Raw genomic sequence first — 19,527 nt, forward strand, 5'->3', positions numbered from 1 at the left:
AATCTCCGTAGTGTTGATCCAGGAAACCTGGACAAATTGACGACATGGCATTGATCCTGTCAAGCAGTTTGATGGCAGAACCAATCCAAATCGTAGGGGTTAAGTGGGCAATCACACTGGGCAGGTCAGATAAAGTGTTTCCACTGGAGCATCGGATTCGATGGCCCGTTGAGCGCCAGCGTCAGCTGTTCCTATCGATATCCGATTGGCCCGATTGTAGGAACAAAAAAGAAAAGTAAAAGATTGAAATAATTAGTATAAACTAACCGTAGTATATCTGAGCAAATCAGTTATTAATGACGAACTAGCCGTATTTGATGTCTGCCCTAGCGCCGCCAATTCCCTCTATGAAGAACGCGCTCCACGCAGACAACTGCAATGGGACTGGAACCGAGGAGGAGGCGTCGTCCGCGTTCCACGCGGAGATTGACCGCGTTCTGCTAAACAACAATGGCAATCACGGTGGCAGCAGCAACGAAGGCGGCGGTGGGAGTGGCAGCGGTAGCGGTAGCGCCAGCGGAAGCGGCAGTACCGCCGGGTCGGGAGCCAGTGAGTACATGTGGTCGCCTGGAGGAGGTAAGACGCACGAGGTTGCGCAGGCGTTCGCCAACACACTGCTGCTGCGTAACATGAACCATGATGTGGGCAAAGGGCAGGCAGGCGCCCCTAGCCATCGGAAGGTTTACAAGTGCAAAGGTGAGTTGACAGTTTCGACCTTGACATTCGTTCCAATTTTTGATTCGATCTCAACAGCCGACCCGGTCAACCCATCGGCCAATGGCGAAGATCTGCGTCTGTCCAAGATCATCCGCAGGCTAATCAGCGAGTCCAATCCCGCCGTGGCGCTGGAGCTGTGCGGAAAACTGGATCAAGCCGTTCGCACGCCCATTAACATGGGCTACATGTCGTGCTCCTTCGTGTGGATCCTGGAGAACATGCTCACCCTATACAAGCAATGCCCGCCTCCGGTTCTGGACGAGTGCAGCAAGACCCTCGGCTTAATTGGCTACATCAACCGCAAGTCGTATCCCATTTACGAGGAGTTTATCGTGAAAAACTACAAGAGTAGCAAGCGCATGCAGAAGTACCTGATCGTGGCCCTGCGCACCACAATGAGGTGACGCATTCCCTGCCCTCCATTATTATTGTTCATCTTTTTTATAACCCCTCCCAATCCAAATGCAGCTGCGACACCAAGTGCGAGCTGCACGTGTACGCCGACAAAATCATGCTGCTGTTGAAGGACTTTCTGGAGAATGCGCAGAGCGCCGACAATTTCATTGCCGTCAGCAACACGCTGGTGCAGTTCTCAGCCAGCTACGGGGAGGCCTTCGAGTGCCACTTCACCGACGTAGTGGACATCGTTATCGGGTGGCAACTGGAGGCTGGCCAGCCCACGCACGTGAAGGCCCACTGTGCCCAGATACTGGAGCATTTGACGCCATACTTTAGCAAGCAGATCGAATTCAGCTACGGTTTGTTGGACCAGTTTGTCGAGGATATTACCACGCTGGAGGAAGACGAACCCACGGCCACCGCGGAGCGTGTAGGTGCCTTTGTCGGTGCCTTCAACACGCTTCTGAAGTGCTTAGCCCGCATGCAGATATTCGTGGGCATGCCCACCTGTGAATGCATCGTCCAGATGGCCCTGGATCATCTAATCAAAATAATGCCCCACCTGGAGTTGCACTCGGATACCGAAGCATTGGTCAATATAAACGAACTGCTCTGCATCTGCCTGTTGAATAACTTCAGCGGCCTTGATCCGACAACCTTGGAGCAACTGCTACTGGAACAGCTCGAACAGATGCTTTCTCTGAATGAGCTCCAGCGGCAGAGTGTCCTTTACCTGTTGCTCTGCACGGTGAGGAGGTTGCGGGCACGTCTGACGCCTAGCCTGGTGCACCTAATATTCCAATCCAATTCCTATTTGACGGAGGTAAGGCGACAAACGCCAGGTGGCAGTTCCTACACGCTGCTACTGCGCACATGCCAGGAGACACTGCTCATCCGGAATGTGCCCCTGCTACAGCAAGCGTATAAATATCTTGTCGACGACATTGACGCCTGTCTGGAACAACTGCTCTTCACTTCACCGGCAACGGAGGAGTCCGAAAGGAAAGCCAGCGAGGCGAGTGTGCTCCTCGTTTTCCATCTGGCCGCTCTGGCTGCCCTTGCTAAGCAAACATCTTCCATAATTGGCATGTACGCATGCAAGCCCTCGATTCTGGAGCTGCTCCTCACCAACTGCAGGGCGCACGAACTTGCGCTCTGGGGCAGGTATCCCGCCGCCCAGCAGGCCATTTTTGATCTGCTCGTTGTCCACTGCCAAGCAAATCACAACTTCCGCACCAACTCCAGCTTGCTTCGTGATCAGGAACTGTCGGCGGAGAACACCTCGCCAACGGCAAACAGTTTCGCTAGCATACTTCGCTTCCTGGATTCGGTTCTGGACCAGGCGCACCAACTGACACCGCAGAACTTGAGGATATTGCTGCAGTGGACACAGATGCTCCTGAGCGAATGCCGCGAGAAGGCTAATCTGCTTATGGAGCAAAAGAACTTCCGAGGAATTTGCCGCAACATCGCGGCCAACGCCTCCAAATGGACACCCTTGGAAAGTGCTGCCTGCATCCAAACTGTCCTAGACTACGGCCCGGAAAGGTTAGCACATCTTCCGGAGCTAGTGATTCTATACCGCGATACGGCGCTACAGCAGCTACAGGTGCTCTCCACGAATTGTCATGCAGCCTATTCCCAAATCTACGCCCAGTTGCCATTGCATCTTACCATCAGCGGCTGTGAATCACCAATGCCGGTAATGACCAGCAGAAGAGTTAGCGTTTGGCAGCAGAGGATGAGCCAATGCAGTGCAGTAGGCGACACCGTGTTCCGAGATTTCTTTGACCGGCTGCACAAACCAGAGCAAGATTCGCTGATCCATTGTATGCGGGAGCTGTTTGTTCGTAGCTGCCAGGTGGCTCCGCAGGATGAGCGGCAGGAGAAGCTGGCGCAATGCACCAAGCGCTGCCAGCGATTGGCTACCGCCTGGCTGCAATTCGAAGCAGCTAGATACTGTGTGGATCAGCGACTCCGCACTACGCTGGGAAAGCCTCAAGAAACGTTCCTCGGATTCGAGGCCATTATCATGCGGCATGCCAGATTGCTGAGTGGCTGTGCCAAGGAGATGGAGCGCTCAGCTCTGGACACCCTGTCGTTGGACGAGCTCCTGACCATGCAGAGCAATCTCAGTCTGCTCCTGGGCTTCCTCGATGCGCTGGAGAAGCTCATCTATAACGCCGCCGAGGGAAGCGCCTTTGCCCTGCGACCCCCGGAAAAGCCAGTGGCTGCCTTCTTTCGTCTGAACAACCCCACTTGTCAGTCCTGGTTTAATCGTATCCGTATTGGTGTGGTCATCATTGCCATGCATGTGCAGCAACCGGAACTGGTTATTCGATATGCGCAGGTGAGTCAGATATGGAGAAGTCCACTTAAGTGGTCAACTGAGTTTGTTTGTCACTTCCTTGCAGCAAATTCTGCTCACCCAAAAGACGCCAGATGCCACCTACAGTCAGGCTATCGTTTACATGGCCTGGGCTTTGGTTAGTTGCCAAGAAGCAGACTCGCTGCGAGGTCTGTGCCTGTGGGCACGTTCGAAGAGCAGCAAATCCTACCAGTGGCTGATGTACGCGGCGGATCAGGCGGCCGGAAAGCGGGAATCGGCACTGGCCGGCTACAAAACTATCATGGCCGAGGAGGAGCATCAGCCCGAACTGGAGCCGCATACTCGACAGTTTGTTCTGGCGCAAATGATGCAGTGCTTGCAGGATCTGGGTCAGTGGTCTCAGCTGGTGGAGCTGAAGCAGCAGCAGCTGACGCGTCCAGAGGACAGAGAACTGAATCCCTTTCTGCAACGCAGCAATGTGGAGGTCAATGCACTGGAACGGCTCTTGGCCAGGGGAGAGGAGTCGTACTCCTCGGTGGACGACTTTGGCGGAGCCTTGCAGCAGTTGAGTCTTTGGCCCACCAACTGGGAAGAGTCTGTGCCCCCAAGTGCCGTAATCGAACGTGCAAGCTTCTCATCCGTCCATGTGCGCCAACGAACCGAGGATATTGTGCTGCACAAGCTATTAGAAGAACGTTGCCTGCCAGATCAGGCGAGAAACCTACTGGACACCCAATGGCGAGACAGCCTGCTGAACCCCAGCATTGATCAGCGATCCTGCAAAGAGCTCACTCTGCTACGACATATAGTGCAGGGTGTCAGTGGCGGCCAGGAGTTGTCCCTGCTGCCCTTGTCCTCGGATAGATGTCAATACCGCTCCAATCAGATTTCCAGCGCCATTTTGATGCGCTGCTTGGCATGGACGCATTTGCTGCGTCAGCATTGTGCACCTGGCAGCTGGGAAACGCTTTGTTTGGACGCAGCAGCAGCGGCGCGGGAGGAAGGCAATCTTCAGCTAGCGGAAACCCTGCTCACACAGTTCTTCGGTCAGCCGCTGGATGAGATAGCCGGCCTGTTTTCACTGGAGCATGGAGTGAAAACGGATAATCCGCAGTTGCTTCGCGGCTACAGTGAGCTGGTCAAGTGCCTATATCTCCAGGAGCAGCAGACGCAGACACAGTGCGGCGATTTAAGTTCTTCGATTGATGTATGCGCCTCCCTATGCCTAAATATTCAGAAGAGCGATTATCAAGCGGCCGAGGGCGCGGATCTCCTGCTTAACCTATCCGATTGGATAGCCGCCCGGACATGCAATGGCTTGGCCACCAATCAATCGCCTGCATTGATTCAACTGCTGGACCAGCTGCCGGAATGTCCGCTGACCTGCGGCTCCAGCCAACCGCTGGCCATTCCCCAGGCCGAAGGTTTTGTTGCCCGCCTGGTTCATTCTACTTTAAAGCAGCGTCCCAACTGCGAGGAAGCACTGATAGCCTACGGCAACTGGTGCTATCGATGGGGCAAGAAAATCGTGGACAGCGGCTGTGTGCTCACCCAGGCGGATGCGACTGTTATCAGCCAGGCGCTGGACATTGCCCAGCCGCTTGAAAACGAACAGTTGGGTGAACTCATCCAGGCACTGAGCATGGAACAGCCGCCAGCGAACTGTGTAGAGGTGTGTCCGGAGGCGGCCCGTGCTCGCGACGATGAGGCGGCCAAGAATTGTCTGCGTCGGCTGACCTTTTTGGCGGATAAATCGCCAGAAGTGCTGGATGCCATTTTGCAGATCTGGCGACGGGCCATAGCCAATACATATGATTACTACAAGGATGCAGCGCGCTCGTACTTCCAATATCTCAGTTTGAAATCGGGCTCGGGTCCGGTCAACCCTGGGGGAGAACGATTCGTATCGCAGCGGGAACGTTTCCATGTGGATGACAGCAATCTGGTGACCACGACGCTGCGTCTCCTTCGCTTGATTGTAAAGCACGCCAGCGGGCTGCAGGATGTTCTGGAGCAAGGACTGAACACCACGCCCATTGCGCCCTGGAAAGTGATCATCCCACAGCTCTTCAGCCGACTGAATCACCACGAACCTTATGTGAGGAAGAGCGTCTGTGATCTGCTGTGTCGTCTGGCCGAGAGCCGCCCCCAGCTGGTTATCTTCCCGGCAGTCGTTGGTGCCAACAGGGAGCAACAGGATGCAGCATCACCGCCAGCTACAGCGGACCCAACCACGGAGGACGCCTGCTGCTATGGCTATCTGTTGGGTGAGCTCTCGAAACAGGCGCCGGGGGCAGTGCAGCATGTGCAGCTGATGGTGAAGGAGCTGCGCCGCGTTTGCCTGCTGTGGGACGAGTATTGGATCCACTCGCTGGCGCACATCTACAATACGTACGTGAGTCGTGTGAGTGCGCTGACAACCGAATTCCGTCCGGACGATCACGAGGGCAAGAATAACCGCTTCAATGTCTGGCGACCGCAATTGCTCGCCGATCTGGAGGCCCTAGCCGCGCTCACCGCTCGTCCGCCGGAGACCACCTATGAGCGAAGTTTCCGCAAGCGTTTCGATGCCCCCATACGTGCCACTGTGGATGCACTGCGCACTCGTCGCTATCCGGAGGCATGGGATAAGCTGAAGCAGCTGTACCACATCCTACAATCGAATATGATCCGAGGCACGGGCAGCACTCTCAAAATGCAGAGTCTGAGCCCGGTGCTCTGTGGCATTGGACGCATGCGCATCTCCATGCCAGGCCTGGATGCCCACGGGCCGGATGAGGAACAGGTGTACATCGAGAGTGTCGAGGGTTCGGTGTGCGTGTTGCCCACCAAGACGAAGCCCAAAAAGGTCGCCTTCTACGGCAGCAATGGCCAGCGCTACACGTTCCTGTTCAAGGGCATGGAGGATCTCCATCTGGATGAGCGCATCATGCAGTTCCTGTCCATCTCGAATGCCATCATGGCCTGCCGCAGTGATGCGCCCGGCAATGGCTGCTATCGTGCCCACCACTATTCGGTTATTCCACTGGGTCCGCAATCCGGGCTGATTAGCTGGGTGGACGGGGTGACGCCACTCTTTGCGCTCTACAAGAAGTGGCAGCAGAGACAGCCCCAGGTCACTGGGAAATTGGGCGCCGGTGCTGGGGCAAATGCCACGCGTCGCTTTACGGACTTGTTCTACAGCAAACTCTCGCCACTGCTGGCCAAGCACAATCTGCAGGTGAGCGATCCACGACGCCAGTGGCCAATCTCCGCCCTTCGCCAGGTGCTCGCCGAATTGTCGCAGGAAACACCCGGAGATCTGCTCGCCCGGGAACTGTGGTGCCAGGCGGGAAACGCCGCCGAGTGGCGGCAATCGGTGCGTTGCTATGCCCGCTGCATGTCGGTCATGTCGATGATTGGCTACGTCATTGGCCTGGGCGATCGTCATCTGGACAACGTGCTCATCAACCTGGGAAGCGGCGATATCGTGCACATCGACTACAATGTGTGCTTCGAGAAGGGCCGCACCCTGCGCATACCCGAGAAGGTGCCATTCCGCCTCACCCGGAATCTGGTGCACGCCCTGGGCATCACGGGAATTGAGGTAAGGCTACTCCTACTCGTCCTATTCCTTTACTTCAGTTTCTTTCGACTTTGGAACCATATGTACAAATCTATCTATCTAAACAAACCGCAGTGGATGGGTTCAAAAACGGCGCTTCTAAAGATAATGTCCACTTTTATTGCTATCATCTCAAGTGAATTCCACCAAATCAAAGCGGTAGATTTCCCGTTCCGTCGATCACTGAGTGGCCTTCGGTTTGATCTCCTGCTGGTAGCCCGCGGAGGAGGATGTGCCCTCCATGCGGTGCTTGCTGTCCGCCGGCAACTGATCCTCGCACTGCCTCGTCGTTCGGCAGCACAGTGTTTGGGCAAAGGCTCGCCGGAAGCCGGAGTTCTTCCACGAGTAAATGATCGGATTGAGAGCAGAGTTGGCAATGGCCAGAGAAAACGTCGTTTTGTAGATCATCGAGCTGCTCCGGCAGATGCTGAATAGCTGGGCAATGGCCACGCAGAAGTACGGTAGCCAACAGAGCGTGAAGCAGCCCATGATGAATACCACAATCTGCACGCTTTTCCAGTCTGGATGGAGCAGCATACTCCGCATGGTGCTGGCCTCGTCCGTGTTGTAGACCACCGACTGCCGCAATCGCAGCGCTTGCTTGGATGCCTCGCGCATGATGCGCCAGTAGACGAGGAACATGCAAATCCAGATGATCCCGAATCCCGGCGTTATCACACCGGCTATGTAACCGGGTGAGAGAACCTCGTCGAATTCGCACGCCTGTGCCTTCGGCCATCGATTCCAGAAAACGGGCAGTAGAGCCACCAAGGCACCCAAGCACCAGTTGGATATGATGATGCTATAGGCCACTCGACGGGTCATGTATCTACGGTTAAGAGGGGTTTCCCATATGTAGCCATTGAATTAGGGTTTCTGGCGTCCTTGACCACTTACCTTCTGTAGTGCAGGGCATAGACCACTGCTATATACCGATCCACCGCAATCGAGATTAGAGTCAGCATGGACACGCAACAGGCGCAGATAAGCAGGAAGAAGCGCAGCAGGCAGGGACCTCTCATGGCGCCAATATCCGAGCCCATGTAGAAGACCAGGTGATAGGGCAAAGCCAATCCCACACAGAAGTCGGAGACGGCCAGCGACAGGATGAACAGATTGGAGATGACCGATCGCAGGTGGCGACAGGTGCGCACCGCCACAATGGTCAGGATATTGCCGCCCAGGATGAGGGCAAACAAGAAAGCATTGATGGCGAGCCACAGAATTTGGCCAACACCGAAACTGGAGAACTGGGTCGTCTGGAGACTCATTTCCGTTGGGGTTTCCGTGGCATTCCGCCGCTGCCACAGGAACGGGACAACACCCAACGCTTCCGGGGAGCTTCGATAGTCCCAAGCGGGCGATGAGCTGCTGGTAAATGCCATGAGCTGCGATGGAAAATGAAGCGCTCGCGACGCCTGTGGCTGGCTATCTGGCAACCGTGGCAGCTGGAGCTGTGCGACTTTTGGCCAGGACTTCGGCTCGGTTCTGTTCGGTTCGGATGCAGATTCATTGGGGCTCGGATCGCAACGTGGGCGTCGTTTGTTTACGTTTCGCTGGTGGCTTTACCACATCGTCACCGCCAGTTAACTGATAGCGCGCCCAGATCCACCGTGAGAACCGCAATCCGTTGATAAGCCCGCCACTTTGACCCAACCATCAACTACCATCCGCCATCCACCATCCACCTACCCGCCAAACGAACCACTCCAACCAGCCAAACCATCCATTGCCCCGAGCGTTTGGAGTGTCCGGACTCCCGGCCCAATGCATGGCCAAACAGATCGCTGGGGGTTTTAGCAGATTAGCCCAGCTCCGCGGACCAAAATAGATTGATAAAAGGCCACGGCCTGCGACTGGGATACGTAGACACGTAAACAGATACATCATTGAACTCCCCAAGTTTCCAGAAGGATCCAATGCATTTCCTCGAAACATTAAAAGCAAAGAAACTTTAGGTCGATGGTGCTATAATTTTCATAATCTAAATCCGATATTACAGATCCCATGGATCAAAACAGAGCAGGGGTTGGTTGAAGTCACATCTGAGGATGGCATGGCCAAATGGCTAAATGGGGTAAATCTGGTGTCTATTATATATATCTAAATGGACAGACATTGTGGCTTATCACGCAAATTGCGGCCCAATCTGCAATTGTAAACAGCGATTAGCGTCGATGGCAGTCGAGGTCGTATATGTAGAACATGGTTATGGTTTCTGTTTCGGTTTTTGTTTCTGGTTCTGGTTCTGGTTGAGTTCTGGTTGGGGATCCCATAAAATCGGCATTGCCAATATTTCGAATCGTATATATTTTGTGCGCCGTCCGACAGATGGAATCGGTTCCGCCGTACATTTATGGACCCCAATGTCCCATTTACGGCAGTGATATATATTAAATGTACATATATATAAAGCAGCGTCATTAACCATTAAACCGATCGTCTTTTGTAGGGCTCCTTCCGCTTGGGCTGTGAATATGTACTGAAGGTGATGCGCAAGGAGCGCGAGACTCTGCTGACCCTGCTGGAGGCCTTCGTGTACGATCCCCTGGTGGATTGGACCATCAACGACGATGCCCAAGCTATGCGCCGTTCCCTGAACGCCAAGCACCAGCAGGCAGCTGAATGCGGAGCAGGAGATCTCAGGTGCCACAAGAAGGACAGGAGTAAGGGAAAGCCACACGATTGGGATGCCAAGCGACAGCACTTCCTAAGCAAACTGGGCATGCTGCTAAAGTACTGGTCCAGCAACAAGTAAGTATATCCATCATAACTTATAACGATATCTATAATTTCCTTTTATTTGTTAGGACGGAGATGGTGCCGCAGCTGGAGGAGATGGAACAGGAGGTGGGCAACCTGCAGGCGGCGCAGGTCAAGCAACTGATGGCCGAGCAGGAGCTTGTGGAGCTGAACCAGCGCAGCGCCCTAATCGCCGAAATCAAATCGCTGGGCACGGCGATCGAGAGTCACAGTTTTAATACGGCATCGCTGCGTCATGCCGTTCGCCGTGGTCACTCGGAGGCGTTGGCAACGCTCAGTAAGGAACGACTGCCGGACTTCGGCCAAGTGCAGTGCCTTCTCAGAACCTATGGGCAGTGCCTGCAGCCTTATCATCTGGCCGAACTGCACGCCCAGCTCGTCCAGCTGCAAATGGAGTCGGACGCGGAGATTGCCAGGGAATTCTCTGCGCTGGCTGAGGCTTTACAGCTAGCCGGACTGGACAGCATGCGCAGCCAGTTGGATGAGCTACTGAGTCGCCTGGATGAGGTGGCCCTGAAGAGTTCCAAGCATCTGCAGCAGTATGCGGCAGTCATGAACTTCTTCCCGGAACAAAGCCACCGACAAAACCTGTTCGTTCGCTTCCACGACAGCTTTGGATCGTACATCCAGCACGGTTACACTGTGGACTCCACCAGCAATACCAATTCGCCGTCTAGTTCTATTATTTGCACGGCGGATGTCGTGGGCGTCGCGGATGCCTTGGAGTTCGCTTGGGAGCGACTAGGCTGCCAATTGAATGAGGTCTCGCAGCGTTATGCCGCCAAGCAGTCGCAGGCTCTATCCCTCGGTGCACCCACTCCTGCTCTGCTGGCCATGATTGGCCAGAGCGGCTGCAGCCTGCTGCTGCTCAAGGCCAGCTTAGTTCGCACCTTGGATCGCGCTGGAGGAGCATTCGCCGCCTACGAACAGGTGGCCCTGGCCAACCAGGACGAGGGTCTGCTGCAACATCAGCTGCACTTTGTCCACCTGGTGCGCTCCATGTCCCAAGGAGTTCTGGCGATGGCCAAGCAGGAGGATCTGCTTCTGGGACAATTGGAGAGCCTACTTTCAGCGCTGTCGCATCTAAAGCAGATCTTTGAGTACGACTTGCCAGCCATCATATATCGGTTGCTCCTGCTGCAGCCCAATCTGGGCCAGCTGAGTGCCTTGTGCCACTTGAGTGCCTCCAGTCTGGCTCAGCTGTATCTGGAAGCCACGCTGGAGAACAACCAGCTGCCGGATCAGTTCCCAGCAGAGCGCAGATTTCTACTAACCCTGCAGCCCGCCTACGAGCAATTCCAGCTGGCCGCCACCGCCTTGGACTCGCTGGTCAGCAGCGTGCAGATGATGCTCGAGGATGTCCACGATGTGCAGACCCAACAGTTAATGGTGAGTGCATAACTAGCTCTGTATTTCTATGGCAGATCTAAGGGAGATTTCCTTTTAGGAACTGGCTCTACTTAGGTCATGTCATACGCAGCTGAATGACGAATGCTTCTTCGGACTGGTCAGCGAGGCATTGGAAGCCAGTCGCACTTGTGATGTCCGTGAAATGGCCCGACCTGTTGTGGGCCTCATCCAACGCCTCCAAGTGGAAAGTCTTTCCGGCTTGCTGCCGATCCTCACGCGCAACTTCTACACCTCCGTTGGTCCGCAATGTCTGCCCACTGCGAACTGTGGGGATCCAGCTCAAGCGGATCACCTGTGCGAGGGTCTCTTCGTTTCGCTGCAATCGGACGGCGCTTTGCAGCAGCAGCAAGCGGAAATTGCACTACTCAATCAGCAATTGGAGCTGCACACACTGGCGGCATCCGCTCAATACTGGGCCTATTCGGAAGCACTAGGCAGCCAGCTGCGCTGTGGCCACCACATCGTCAGTCGGTCGAAACTGGCCGCCTTCATTGGCGAGAGTTGGCTGGAGTTGGACCAGAATCTTGCTGCCCTGCAGCAACTGCAAGCTGGCCTCGAGTCGCAACTCAGCCAGTTGCAGACGCAGCGCAGTAATTGGAATCGTAATCACATAGACAATTTGTTGCGCAGGGAGCAGTGTAACAAGCAGAGGATAATGGCTCATGTGGATCTGGTGCAACAGCTGGCGGATGGAGCCGGTGCTGTGGCCCGTCTGGAGCAGCATGCCGGCGCTCTTGGGGAGGAGGGCCAGGCACTGGTTGACCACTTGGAGCAATGGCTGGCTGCGCATGGACAATGGCAGGCGAGCAGCTCAAGGATCAGCGCCGTGGAGCAGTCGGTGGTGGAACTCTTGGACCCCGAAGGTGCCATCGACTCCTATTGGCTGGAGAATGTACAGGGATTGTTGGAGGAGCAGACCTGCAAGGTGCACCGCGAGATTGCGGCGCTAGAGGGCGAGCAGCAGAGCAAGCATGGTTTCATTTGCACCTTGCTCAAGGAGACTCTGGTACGCGTACAATCATCGTGCAACTGCAACTTTGTTTAATGTGTTTATTTATCACCAAATAACAGCGGCTGCAGGACAATATGCCACGCTTCCATGTGCGGAGCCTGTGCTCCGAGGCCCAGGCACAGGGTCAAGGGAAACTGGTGCCCACGGATGTGCAGCTACTTTGCGGAAACCTGCGCGACTGTCAGCGCCTGCTGCAGTCCCTCTTCCTGCGGTTGCAGGAGCTGCGAAAGGATCTTTGCGCCGAACGTCGCGTTCTGCAGCCTACTGTGCTGCATAGCTGGCGTCACCAGCTGCAGATGATCCTGTCGTTGGCCAACCAGGAGGTGAACGAGTTCTTCAAAAGCATGGACGAATTCTTGCAGCACTCCACCGAAACGGACTCGTACGAAACCTTCACGCATGCGAAAGGTGAGGCAGACCACCAACGAATCTCCAACGGATGCGTTACTAAACTTGCTTAACTTACTTTAGGTTCTAGTAATGTGCATGAGCAGAAGCGAAATGCGTACGGCGTGTCCGTGTGGAAGAAGATAAGGATGAAGCTGGAGGGCCGGGATCCAGATAGCAATCAGCGCAGCACCGTCGCCGAGCAGGTGGACTATACCATTCGCGAAGCCACCAATCCGGACAACCTAGCCGTGCTCTACGAGGGCTGGACGCCGTGGGTATAATTTTTCACACTGTTCGGCCGCAATTTTGGGCTATTGACATCACCAAGCATCACAACTCGGAGCGGGGGGGGCGGGCCACCTCTGGATCGGAATTCAGAACCTCCTCCGGACTGTAAGCAGTTGCAGCCTGACGGCATCTGACTACCCATAGGCCGTGGCGGAACCAATTTGGCCGCCCCCCTCCAACCATGTGTAGTTGCATAAACGATAGGAAACGAATCGACAGACAGACGCGGAGTGCTGTGGTCCGGAAGCTTGCGGATCGTGGCGCATGCCCCGTGCTCTCTCGGATCGCAAACCGCATTCCGAGTGGACATAACGAGTAGCTGGCCAGCAGCAGCAGCAGCTGCAACAGCTCACACGGTTCCCGACGTAAAAGATTTGGGCTCAATGACGTTATCGGAAACGATATATTCCAGGTTTCAGATTCGTAAATTACGTTATCCGGTTCTCCGTTTTATTTTTATTTTTTAACACTGCTGTGCGACTTTTCCTATACGATTCGATTATATACTATATATTAATTTACGCCATACCGGATGTGTTTTAATTATGTGTTAAGCCACTCTTAGTTTTCCCCACTCAAATCCAAAATCGTTAAGTGTAAGCTGATTGAATTTGGTTACCAAATTATCCGTAGCCACATTACAACTATATATACAAGCCTATATAACTGCGATGCCCATTTATAGCCAATGTGGGGGACTGGATATCGACGCGAGGTCGATATCCACGCCTCCCGTTCTCGTTTTAGTTATTTGAATAAACGCAATGCTGAACATAAATGTGCAATGTTGGTTTCCTTTGACGCCAAGTGAGTTAGACATTTGTGGTATATAATCACTCATTTATTTTCTAAAGTTCTTCTCGATTTGCATCCGTTTTACTTGACAATTGTTATCCTAGATCGTTTTATTTGCTCTATTCGGTTTGGTTGGTTATAAAAGTTCAAATGTTTTTGTTTTTTTCTTTTTGTATTTGCTTGCTTTGCCTTCTTGGCTTCGATTAGTTACCAATTTTGACATCGGGATACAAAAAATGATTTCTCAAATATAACCAATATGGAAATTTGCATTCAAATGTTACGATTACGTTTACGATTATCGCTTTTATTTGCACGTTTACGCTTGGATTGGAATCAGTTGTATTCTCAATCGCCCAATGCAACGCTATAGTTATACAGTTACAATTCATATATATATATCTATATATGCATGGTGTATGGGGTGTATATCTGTACAGTACATTAAAGTATATCATTTACAAAATAGTTCTTACGTGCTGCCGCCGTCGCTGCAGTTGCGCCGGTTGCTAAGGAAACTTTGGCGGATCATCGATGCGATCCGGATATATCGATGAGCAAGGATAGTAAACATAATGGATAGTAATTTACATACAGTAATCCGTAATCAGTAATGATAATAAACGCACAGCTTCACGAGACTGAAGCTGATTGTAAACGGTGCAGCGGTTGCATTCAATCCAACCTTCATACATATATTGCTTTCAGTTTTCCTTAGCCGCTGCATCGTTTACAACCAGTTTGCAATGTCTGCCGATACCGAATATATGCATATATATATATGGCCAATTTGAAGCTTTCGACAGTTAAAAAAAATACAAACGGATTTGTCCTCAGCTTTCGTTTGACCAGAACATCACATTGACAAATTACAAATAGTGGCGAATATTTCAAATATTTCTCATTCCATTTCTGTCAATTAAAAAAAATGTTTCATTTGTTTAAACAAAAACACAAACAAAATGTTGATAACAAACATGGATATAAAAAGTTACAATAATTTAAATATAACTAGCCATAACTAATGGATAAACACAAAGAGAATCGATTGCGAATTGTTGAACAAATCTGAAAATACACCGAAAATATGGGATCCATTGTTTTCTATCTTCCTTACATTTCATTCTTATTTCAAGATTAACCTTTTTGTTTTTTTGTTTCACATTGTTTTGTTTTGTTTTTTTTTGGTTGCTTTGCTTTTCGTTTTCGTTTGTCTTCTAATTTAACATAGTTATTAATAGTATTTGTTATTGTTATTTTCTTGTGTGTGTTCTCCTTACGCTTGTGTTTATCCTATTTTAGTCCTGTTTAAAATAATAAATACATACATATACATTACAATTACAATTACATCATTATCCATAGTACAAAATATAAAATTTAACATCACATTGGTTGACATTCTTTTGTTGGTTGGTTGGTTGCTTCGCTTTACACTCCTCATCTCCCGTCATCTAAATCTTCTGGTTGTTGCATCTTCTTGTAGTTTTTGTGGGTTGGTTGATTTCGTTACTTACATAATTCACTTGTCATTAGCATTACGTTTATTATTATTATTATTATACTGCCAGTTTAGCATTGTAAATTAATTTGTTTCAATTGATTTGTGTGTGTTTGGGTTCCACTAGCGGTCGATCGGTCTTTCGGTCGGTAGGTCAAATGATCGATGCCTCGATCCCACTCTCAAGATCAGCATTTTGTGGCATAGCCTCTCCTATGTACCATCCTTTATCCCATATGCTCCACTTCTCCGCTTCCTGTTTTCAAGCTCCAGCTGGTCGTGTTGTTGAATGGCTGCAAGTTAGTATACATGTTATGAAATGGTAAAATACTTGGCCAACTCACTATGATATGATATAACATATCTTCTTTCAGGTAAGTGACTGATGTGCTGCCCAACTTACGTGCAAAGTGTTTGGTCACTGGGCCTGGGATCTACGTCCCAACCCAGAGATTTGACCCATCCTCGCACTGCGTCCAGCTGGCCAGTTCCAGTTCCTGCTCCATAACCCCTCCTCCTCGCTTGCATAACGCACCACACAAACAACTCGGCGAGACCTGCAGCAACACCAAATGGATGCGTGAGTCCACGAATAACAACTGCACAAGCTGCACCAGCTGGCGAAGATCCCCTCCTCCAACGTATGTTGCCAATTACGGGTGCTTACCTGGCGAGGATTACTAATCTCCAGGATGCTCGGGGCAGGAGCGATTCACCTCAAACCAACGGTCGATGCATCTGCGGAAAAAAGAATGAAAGAAAAGGCAAACAAATTGTAATTAGCGCACTGTCGGCGTTTCGGGGAAAAGTGCCCATTATGTGAGCATACTTATTTTTAAATTTATGGCCCAAAGGGGTGGGATAGGTGAAAATTCAAACTCAGACACTCCTCAATTTCTCGTTATTGACTCTTTGTTCTATCGTTTTTTGTTCGCTTTGCGGTTTGCTAGTTCACTTTCCTCTTTAAGGGCAAATTTCTCAACTACTTACTGATAAGATTATAATTCCCTACTGTGCGGCTTAACAACTAACAACCGTCTGTAATAAACTCACTAAACTAGCTGGAGAATAAAATCAACCGTTTATTCAATAAAATATTAACATTGTCGTTCAAGAACGCAGTTCTATTTCAGTCTACTTCTTCAACTTCATCAACAAAGTAACTCCTAAAATCCCCTCCTTCACATTTTCCTGAAAGAAATCGGTATTTCTGCCATGGCAATGCAAAACATGATCCAAATGTGGAATGTTACACCTCGCCGAGCTCGTAATTCTATTTCCGATGGAATGGCATTCCAAGCTTGACATTATCATTTTTTAAATGTCCTACAAAATGTCGTATTCATTTGTCGCAAGACAAACTATAAAATTAATTCTTAATTTCTGGGATGTTATGCCTCGTTCAATTCGTAGTTTAATCTACCATCGATTGGCTTTCTAGAATACGTATTTTGAAATTTCCAACTAGAGAACCAAAAGTAGAGCCCTCAAACTTCAGCTTTTTGAAAGTAACCCACTGCTATAGATTTAGTTTGGGATTTCGAAAGCACAGTGAGCTCACCCTTTGTGATATATGCAGAGGCATGGCAGCCGGGCGATGGTGTCCCCCGGACTCAGGTCCTCCAGGCAGATGACGCACTCGCCCTTGGCGTCCGAGAGAACGTCCTCTGGAATGTGGGATAAACATAAACATTGGTATTCTGCGAATATCGGCGGGGATTGGGATTATGTAAACAGCATACCGTTATATGACAGTCGTGGTTTCGTTAGGCACATGACTAAATGGCATTCGATGTCGTCCGGCAACACAAACTTATTGCACACGGGGCACTTGATACCTGCAATGATTCAGGGTAATCAGAGATCACGGGGTACGCGGAGGTACGCGGTGGTACGGATGGTGCGGCTGGCGCGGATGCTCACCATTGAAGGACCAAATGTGCGATGGAAGCGAGGTGGCCGTGTAGACACGACCGATCCCATTGGCGGACGTGGCGGATGCGGCCAGGGCGATGCTCTCGGCGATGTTGCCGCCGGTCATTGACATGTCCTGGAACAGAGGATGGCGGGAATATGGGGTTAGGACTGGTACCATGGGGCGCATACGTAATCCCTACTGCTGGCTATAGAGATTCATTTGCATCACTTGACTATTCATAGATCAAACTTATCCAAATTAGTTTTTAAGTACTCTAAACCAGTTAAAACAATATGTATCTATTGCACATTACAGCTACTTGCAGTCTAAAATTTTAGATACTATTTTAGGAATCTTTGAAGCCATCTGAAAATGATGGAATACAAATGTGCAAATATTTGAGGTATAAATCCAATATAAAGTGATAAATATACATACAATGCGATTAGATTCTTGGTATTCGGCTTATTTACCCAAGTATTAAGTACTTATTAATGGAATTACCCTTGGTGAATCCAAAAATAGATATCGAACAAATTGGACAATGGGTTCCATTAAACAAACATACACATATAAATCAAGGAGTTAATCGTCTAAACCTCGGAATATCGATATGCCGATGGGTACCTGTGGTCATAGTTATCCGAACTGGCCCTGTTCCCGTTGTAATCCCCTCCAGGATGCTCTCGCCATGACTCACCCTTATGGAATCGCCGAGGGTGCGCCTTTGCTGCATGTAGGACTGTGTGGCGGATCCATTGTTGTTCCCGGCGGCCGCGAAGCTGCTGTTGCTATTGGCATTCGCATTCGCATTCCCGGACACGGATACGGAGACACCGACGGCCGGGTGTCCGTGCGCCGCATGTGGATGCGAGTGCGGACTGCTGCCGGACGAGGTGATCGATCCCTGCTGCTGCTGCTGCTGCGCCTGTTGCTGAATATCCGGCACCGAGCTCAGGCTCCGTGCCCGCTGTCGGTCGATGGACGTGGAGTTTTGGTTGTGGTAAACCTGCAGGCCGGGCAAAGTGCGCAGCAGATTGAAACCCTGACCGGCGGAGTCATTGCCGCCGCCACCGCCGCCGACGCCGCCGCCGCCACGGTTCTGGCCGGCATTTGAATGCTGGTGCTGCTGCTGCAGCGCAGAATCGGCGGCTCCTGTCGAACTGCTCGAGAATGTCCTGGAGCGTGGGCTCTGTTGGCCACTGGTCGCCGGAGTGCTCGCCTTTTGACCCATAGATGCTGGTGGATTTAACTCGCCGTCGAACCTTTGTCCACCCGCGTCAGCTGCTGCTGCTCCAGCTCCTGCTCCACCAGCGCCTTCTGCACTTCTCCGCCTCCTCGGCGCGTCCTCTTTGTCTGCTCCTTCGCGTGCGAAAAACGGAGCAGACAACAATAGCAAACAATGCGATGCGCGATTTGCGATGTGCGGATGATAAATGCGGTTGCTTTTTGTCGCTCGGTTGATAAGTGTGTGTGTGTGTGCGAGTGTGTGTGTGTGTGCGGAGTGTGCGAGTGTGTGTGCGCGAGTGTTTTGGTGTTTGTGCCAAAAGTGCGGGTGCTCGAGGAGTGGGGGGTAGGTCCCGAGGACGGGGGGTGGGCGGTCGGGCGTCAATCGGTGCGTAGTTGAGTAGCGATTGTTATTGTTGCTGCCCCGTTTTATTGTGCTCCGCCTGCTGATTCCGGGGACTCAGATGTTCGGATGTTTAGAAGTCCAGGTGTCTCGGTGTCTCGGTGTTCAGATGTTCAGATGTTCTGCAGCTCTGGTGCTCTGGTGTATTGGAACGCGAGTCGGCTCTGCGGTCGCCGGATGACTTCCGATGACTGATGATGGGCACTAGCCGCTCCTGCGCCTGCTACTTGCTCCTTGCTACTTGCTTCTTGCTACTTGTCACTTGCCACTGGCTCCTGCTGCCTAATCCTATGCAATCCGAACCAAACGCTACGCGGTGCACTACTGCTGCTCTCGCCGACTAAAAAATAGGTGTGACGCGACACGACGCTGCTGCCCAATCTGCCTTGATTACACTCTCAATTTAAATGACCGTTTTCCATATTTTTTTTTTGTATTTTTTTATACATTACATTAAAAGAGTTTCTCGATATCAACAGAGGCGTTAGTCCAATTGGGAGGGCCAATCGATTGTCGGCCAATCGATTCTAATAAGAATGGTGACTGTATTGCATAGGCACCTAGCAGGGGCATGAACCTCCACTGGGGTTCTTTATTTACGCATTTCATATATAACAAATATTCAAGTATCTATTTTATTTCGTTGTTTTCCTCATTTTACTGTGCACTTATCCAAAATAGTTAATTCTGTGCCATATAAGCTGCATTAGATACTAGCTTTATTTTTCAACATTTTTAGGCTCGTTTGCATCGATGCAATTTCAAACTGCG

At 51.2% G+C, this 19,527-nt stretch overlaps 3 protein-coding genes and 1 pseudogene across 5 annotated transcripts; 2 read left to right on the forward strand and 2 right to left on the reverse strand.

The window, feature by feature from the left end:
* Position 1: 1 nt before the first annotated feature.
* On the forward strand, positions 2-13,440 carry LOC6551643 (serine/threonine-protein kinase Smg1). 2 transcript variants are annotated; one of them, XM_026982450.1, is made up of 10 exons: positions 2-235; positions 331-696; positions 754-1,117; positions 1,186-3,466; positions 3,531-7,031; positions 9,502-9,803; positions 9,860-11,201; positions 11,260-12,228; positions 12,294-12,642; positions 12,706-13,440. In XM_026982450.1, exons 2-10 carry the CDS (start codon positions 348-350, stop codon positions 12,903-12,905), a joined length of 9,657 nt encoding a protein of 3,218 aa, XP_026838251.1. In that variant the 5' UTR covers positions 2-235; positions 331-347; the 3' UTR covers positions 12,906-13,440. The 2 variants fall into 2 exon arrangements, with proteins under 2 accessions (XP_026838251.1, XP_026838250.1); XM_026982449.1 differs by having other exon boundaries at positions 10-696.
* LOC6551644 (D(1) dopamine receptor) lies at positions 7,151-8,451 on the reverse strand. Its single transcript, XM_001978455.3, has 2 exons — positions 7,947-8,451; positions 7,151-7,878 (listed from the first exon to the last, which is right to left on the reverse strand). Exons 1-2 carry the CDS (start codon positions 8,432-8,434, stop codon positions 7,230-7,232), a joined length of 1,137 nt encoding a protein of 378 aa, XP_001978491.1. The 5' UTR covers positions 8,435-8,451; the 3' UTR covers positions 7,151-7,229.
* Positions 13,441-13,998: 558 nt separating the features above from the next.
* Positions 13,999-19,288, reverse strand: LOC6551645 (E3 ubiquitin-protein ligase znrf2). 2 transcript variants are annotated; one of them, XM_026982451.1, is made up of 8 exons: positions 19,209-19,288; positions 17,827-19,137; positions 17,132-17,258; positions 16,951-17,046; positions 16,770-16,875; positions 15,876-15,946; positions 15,612-15,765; positions 13,999-15,501 (listed from the first exon to the last, which is right to left on the reverse strand). In XM_026982451.1, exons 2-6 carry the CDS (start codon positions 18,358-18,360, stop codon positions 15,889-15,891), a joined length of 921 nt encoding a protein of 306 aa, XP_026838252.1. In that variant the 5' UTR covers positions 18,361-19,137; positions 19,209-19,288; the 3' UTR covers positions 13,999-15,501; positions 15,612-15,765; positions 15,876-15,888. The 2 variants fall into 2 exon arrangements, with proteins under 2 accessions (XP_026838252.1, XP_001978492.1); XM_001978456.3 differs by having other exon boundaries at positions 17,827-19,288.
* Positions 18,363-18,951, forward strand: LOC26526896 (annotated as a pseudogene).
* Positions 19,289-19,527: the final 239 nt, after the last annotated feature.

Source organism: Drosophila erecta, unplaced genomic scaffold (assembly GCF_003286155.1).
Source record: "Drosophila erecta strain 14021-0224.00,06,07 unplaced genomic scaffold, DereRS2 tig00000126-arrow-pilon, whole genome shotgun sequence".
NCBI classification, from domain to species: Eukaryota; Metazoa; Arthropoda; class Insecta; order Diptera; family Drosophilidae; genus Drosophila; species Drosophila erecta.

What these genes read in the sequence shown, in the direction of transcription:
- LOC6551643 (XM_026982449.1), top strand. Translation starts at nt 318, where the DNA reads ATGTCTGCCCTAGCGCCGCCAATTCCCTCTATGAAGAACGCGCTCCAC. An exon ending in GCCCTGCGCACCACAATGAG is followed by an intron (nt 1,118 to 1,185) that starts GTGACGCATTCC and finishes ATCCAAATGCAG; the next exon opens with CTGCGACACCAAGTGCGAGC. An exon ending in AAGTACTGGTCCAGCAACAA is followed by an intron (nt 9,804 to 9,859) that starts GTAAGTATATCC and finishes TTTATTTGTTAG; the next exon opens with GACGGAGATGGTGCCGCAGC.
- LOC6551644 (XM_001978455.3), bottom strand. Translation starts at nt 8,434, where the DNA reads ATGGCATTTACCAGCAGCTCATCGCCCGCTTGGGACTATCGAAGCTCC. An exon ending in TATGCCCTGCACTACAGAAG is followed by an intron (nt 7,879 to 7,946) that starts GTAAGTGGTCAA and finishes TCTTAACCGTAG; the next exon opens with ATACATGACCCGTCGAGTGG.
- LOC6551645 (XM_026982451.1), bottom strand. Translation starts at nt 18,360, where the DNA reads ATGGGTCAAAAGGCGAGCACTCCGGCGACCAGTGGCCAACAGAGCCCA. An exon ending in CCCTCGGCGATTCCATAAGG is followed by an intron (nt 17,259 to 17,826) that starts GTGAGTCATGGC and finishes CCTCTGTTCCAG; the next exon opens with GACATGTCAATGACCGGCGG. An exon ending in GCACATTTGGTCCTTCAATG is followed by an intron (nt 17,047 to 17,131) that starts GTGAGCATCCGC and finishes GAATCATTGCAG; the next exon opens with GTATCAAGTGCCCCGTGTGC.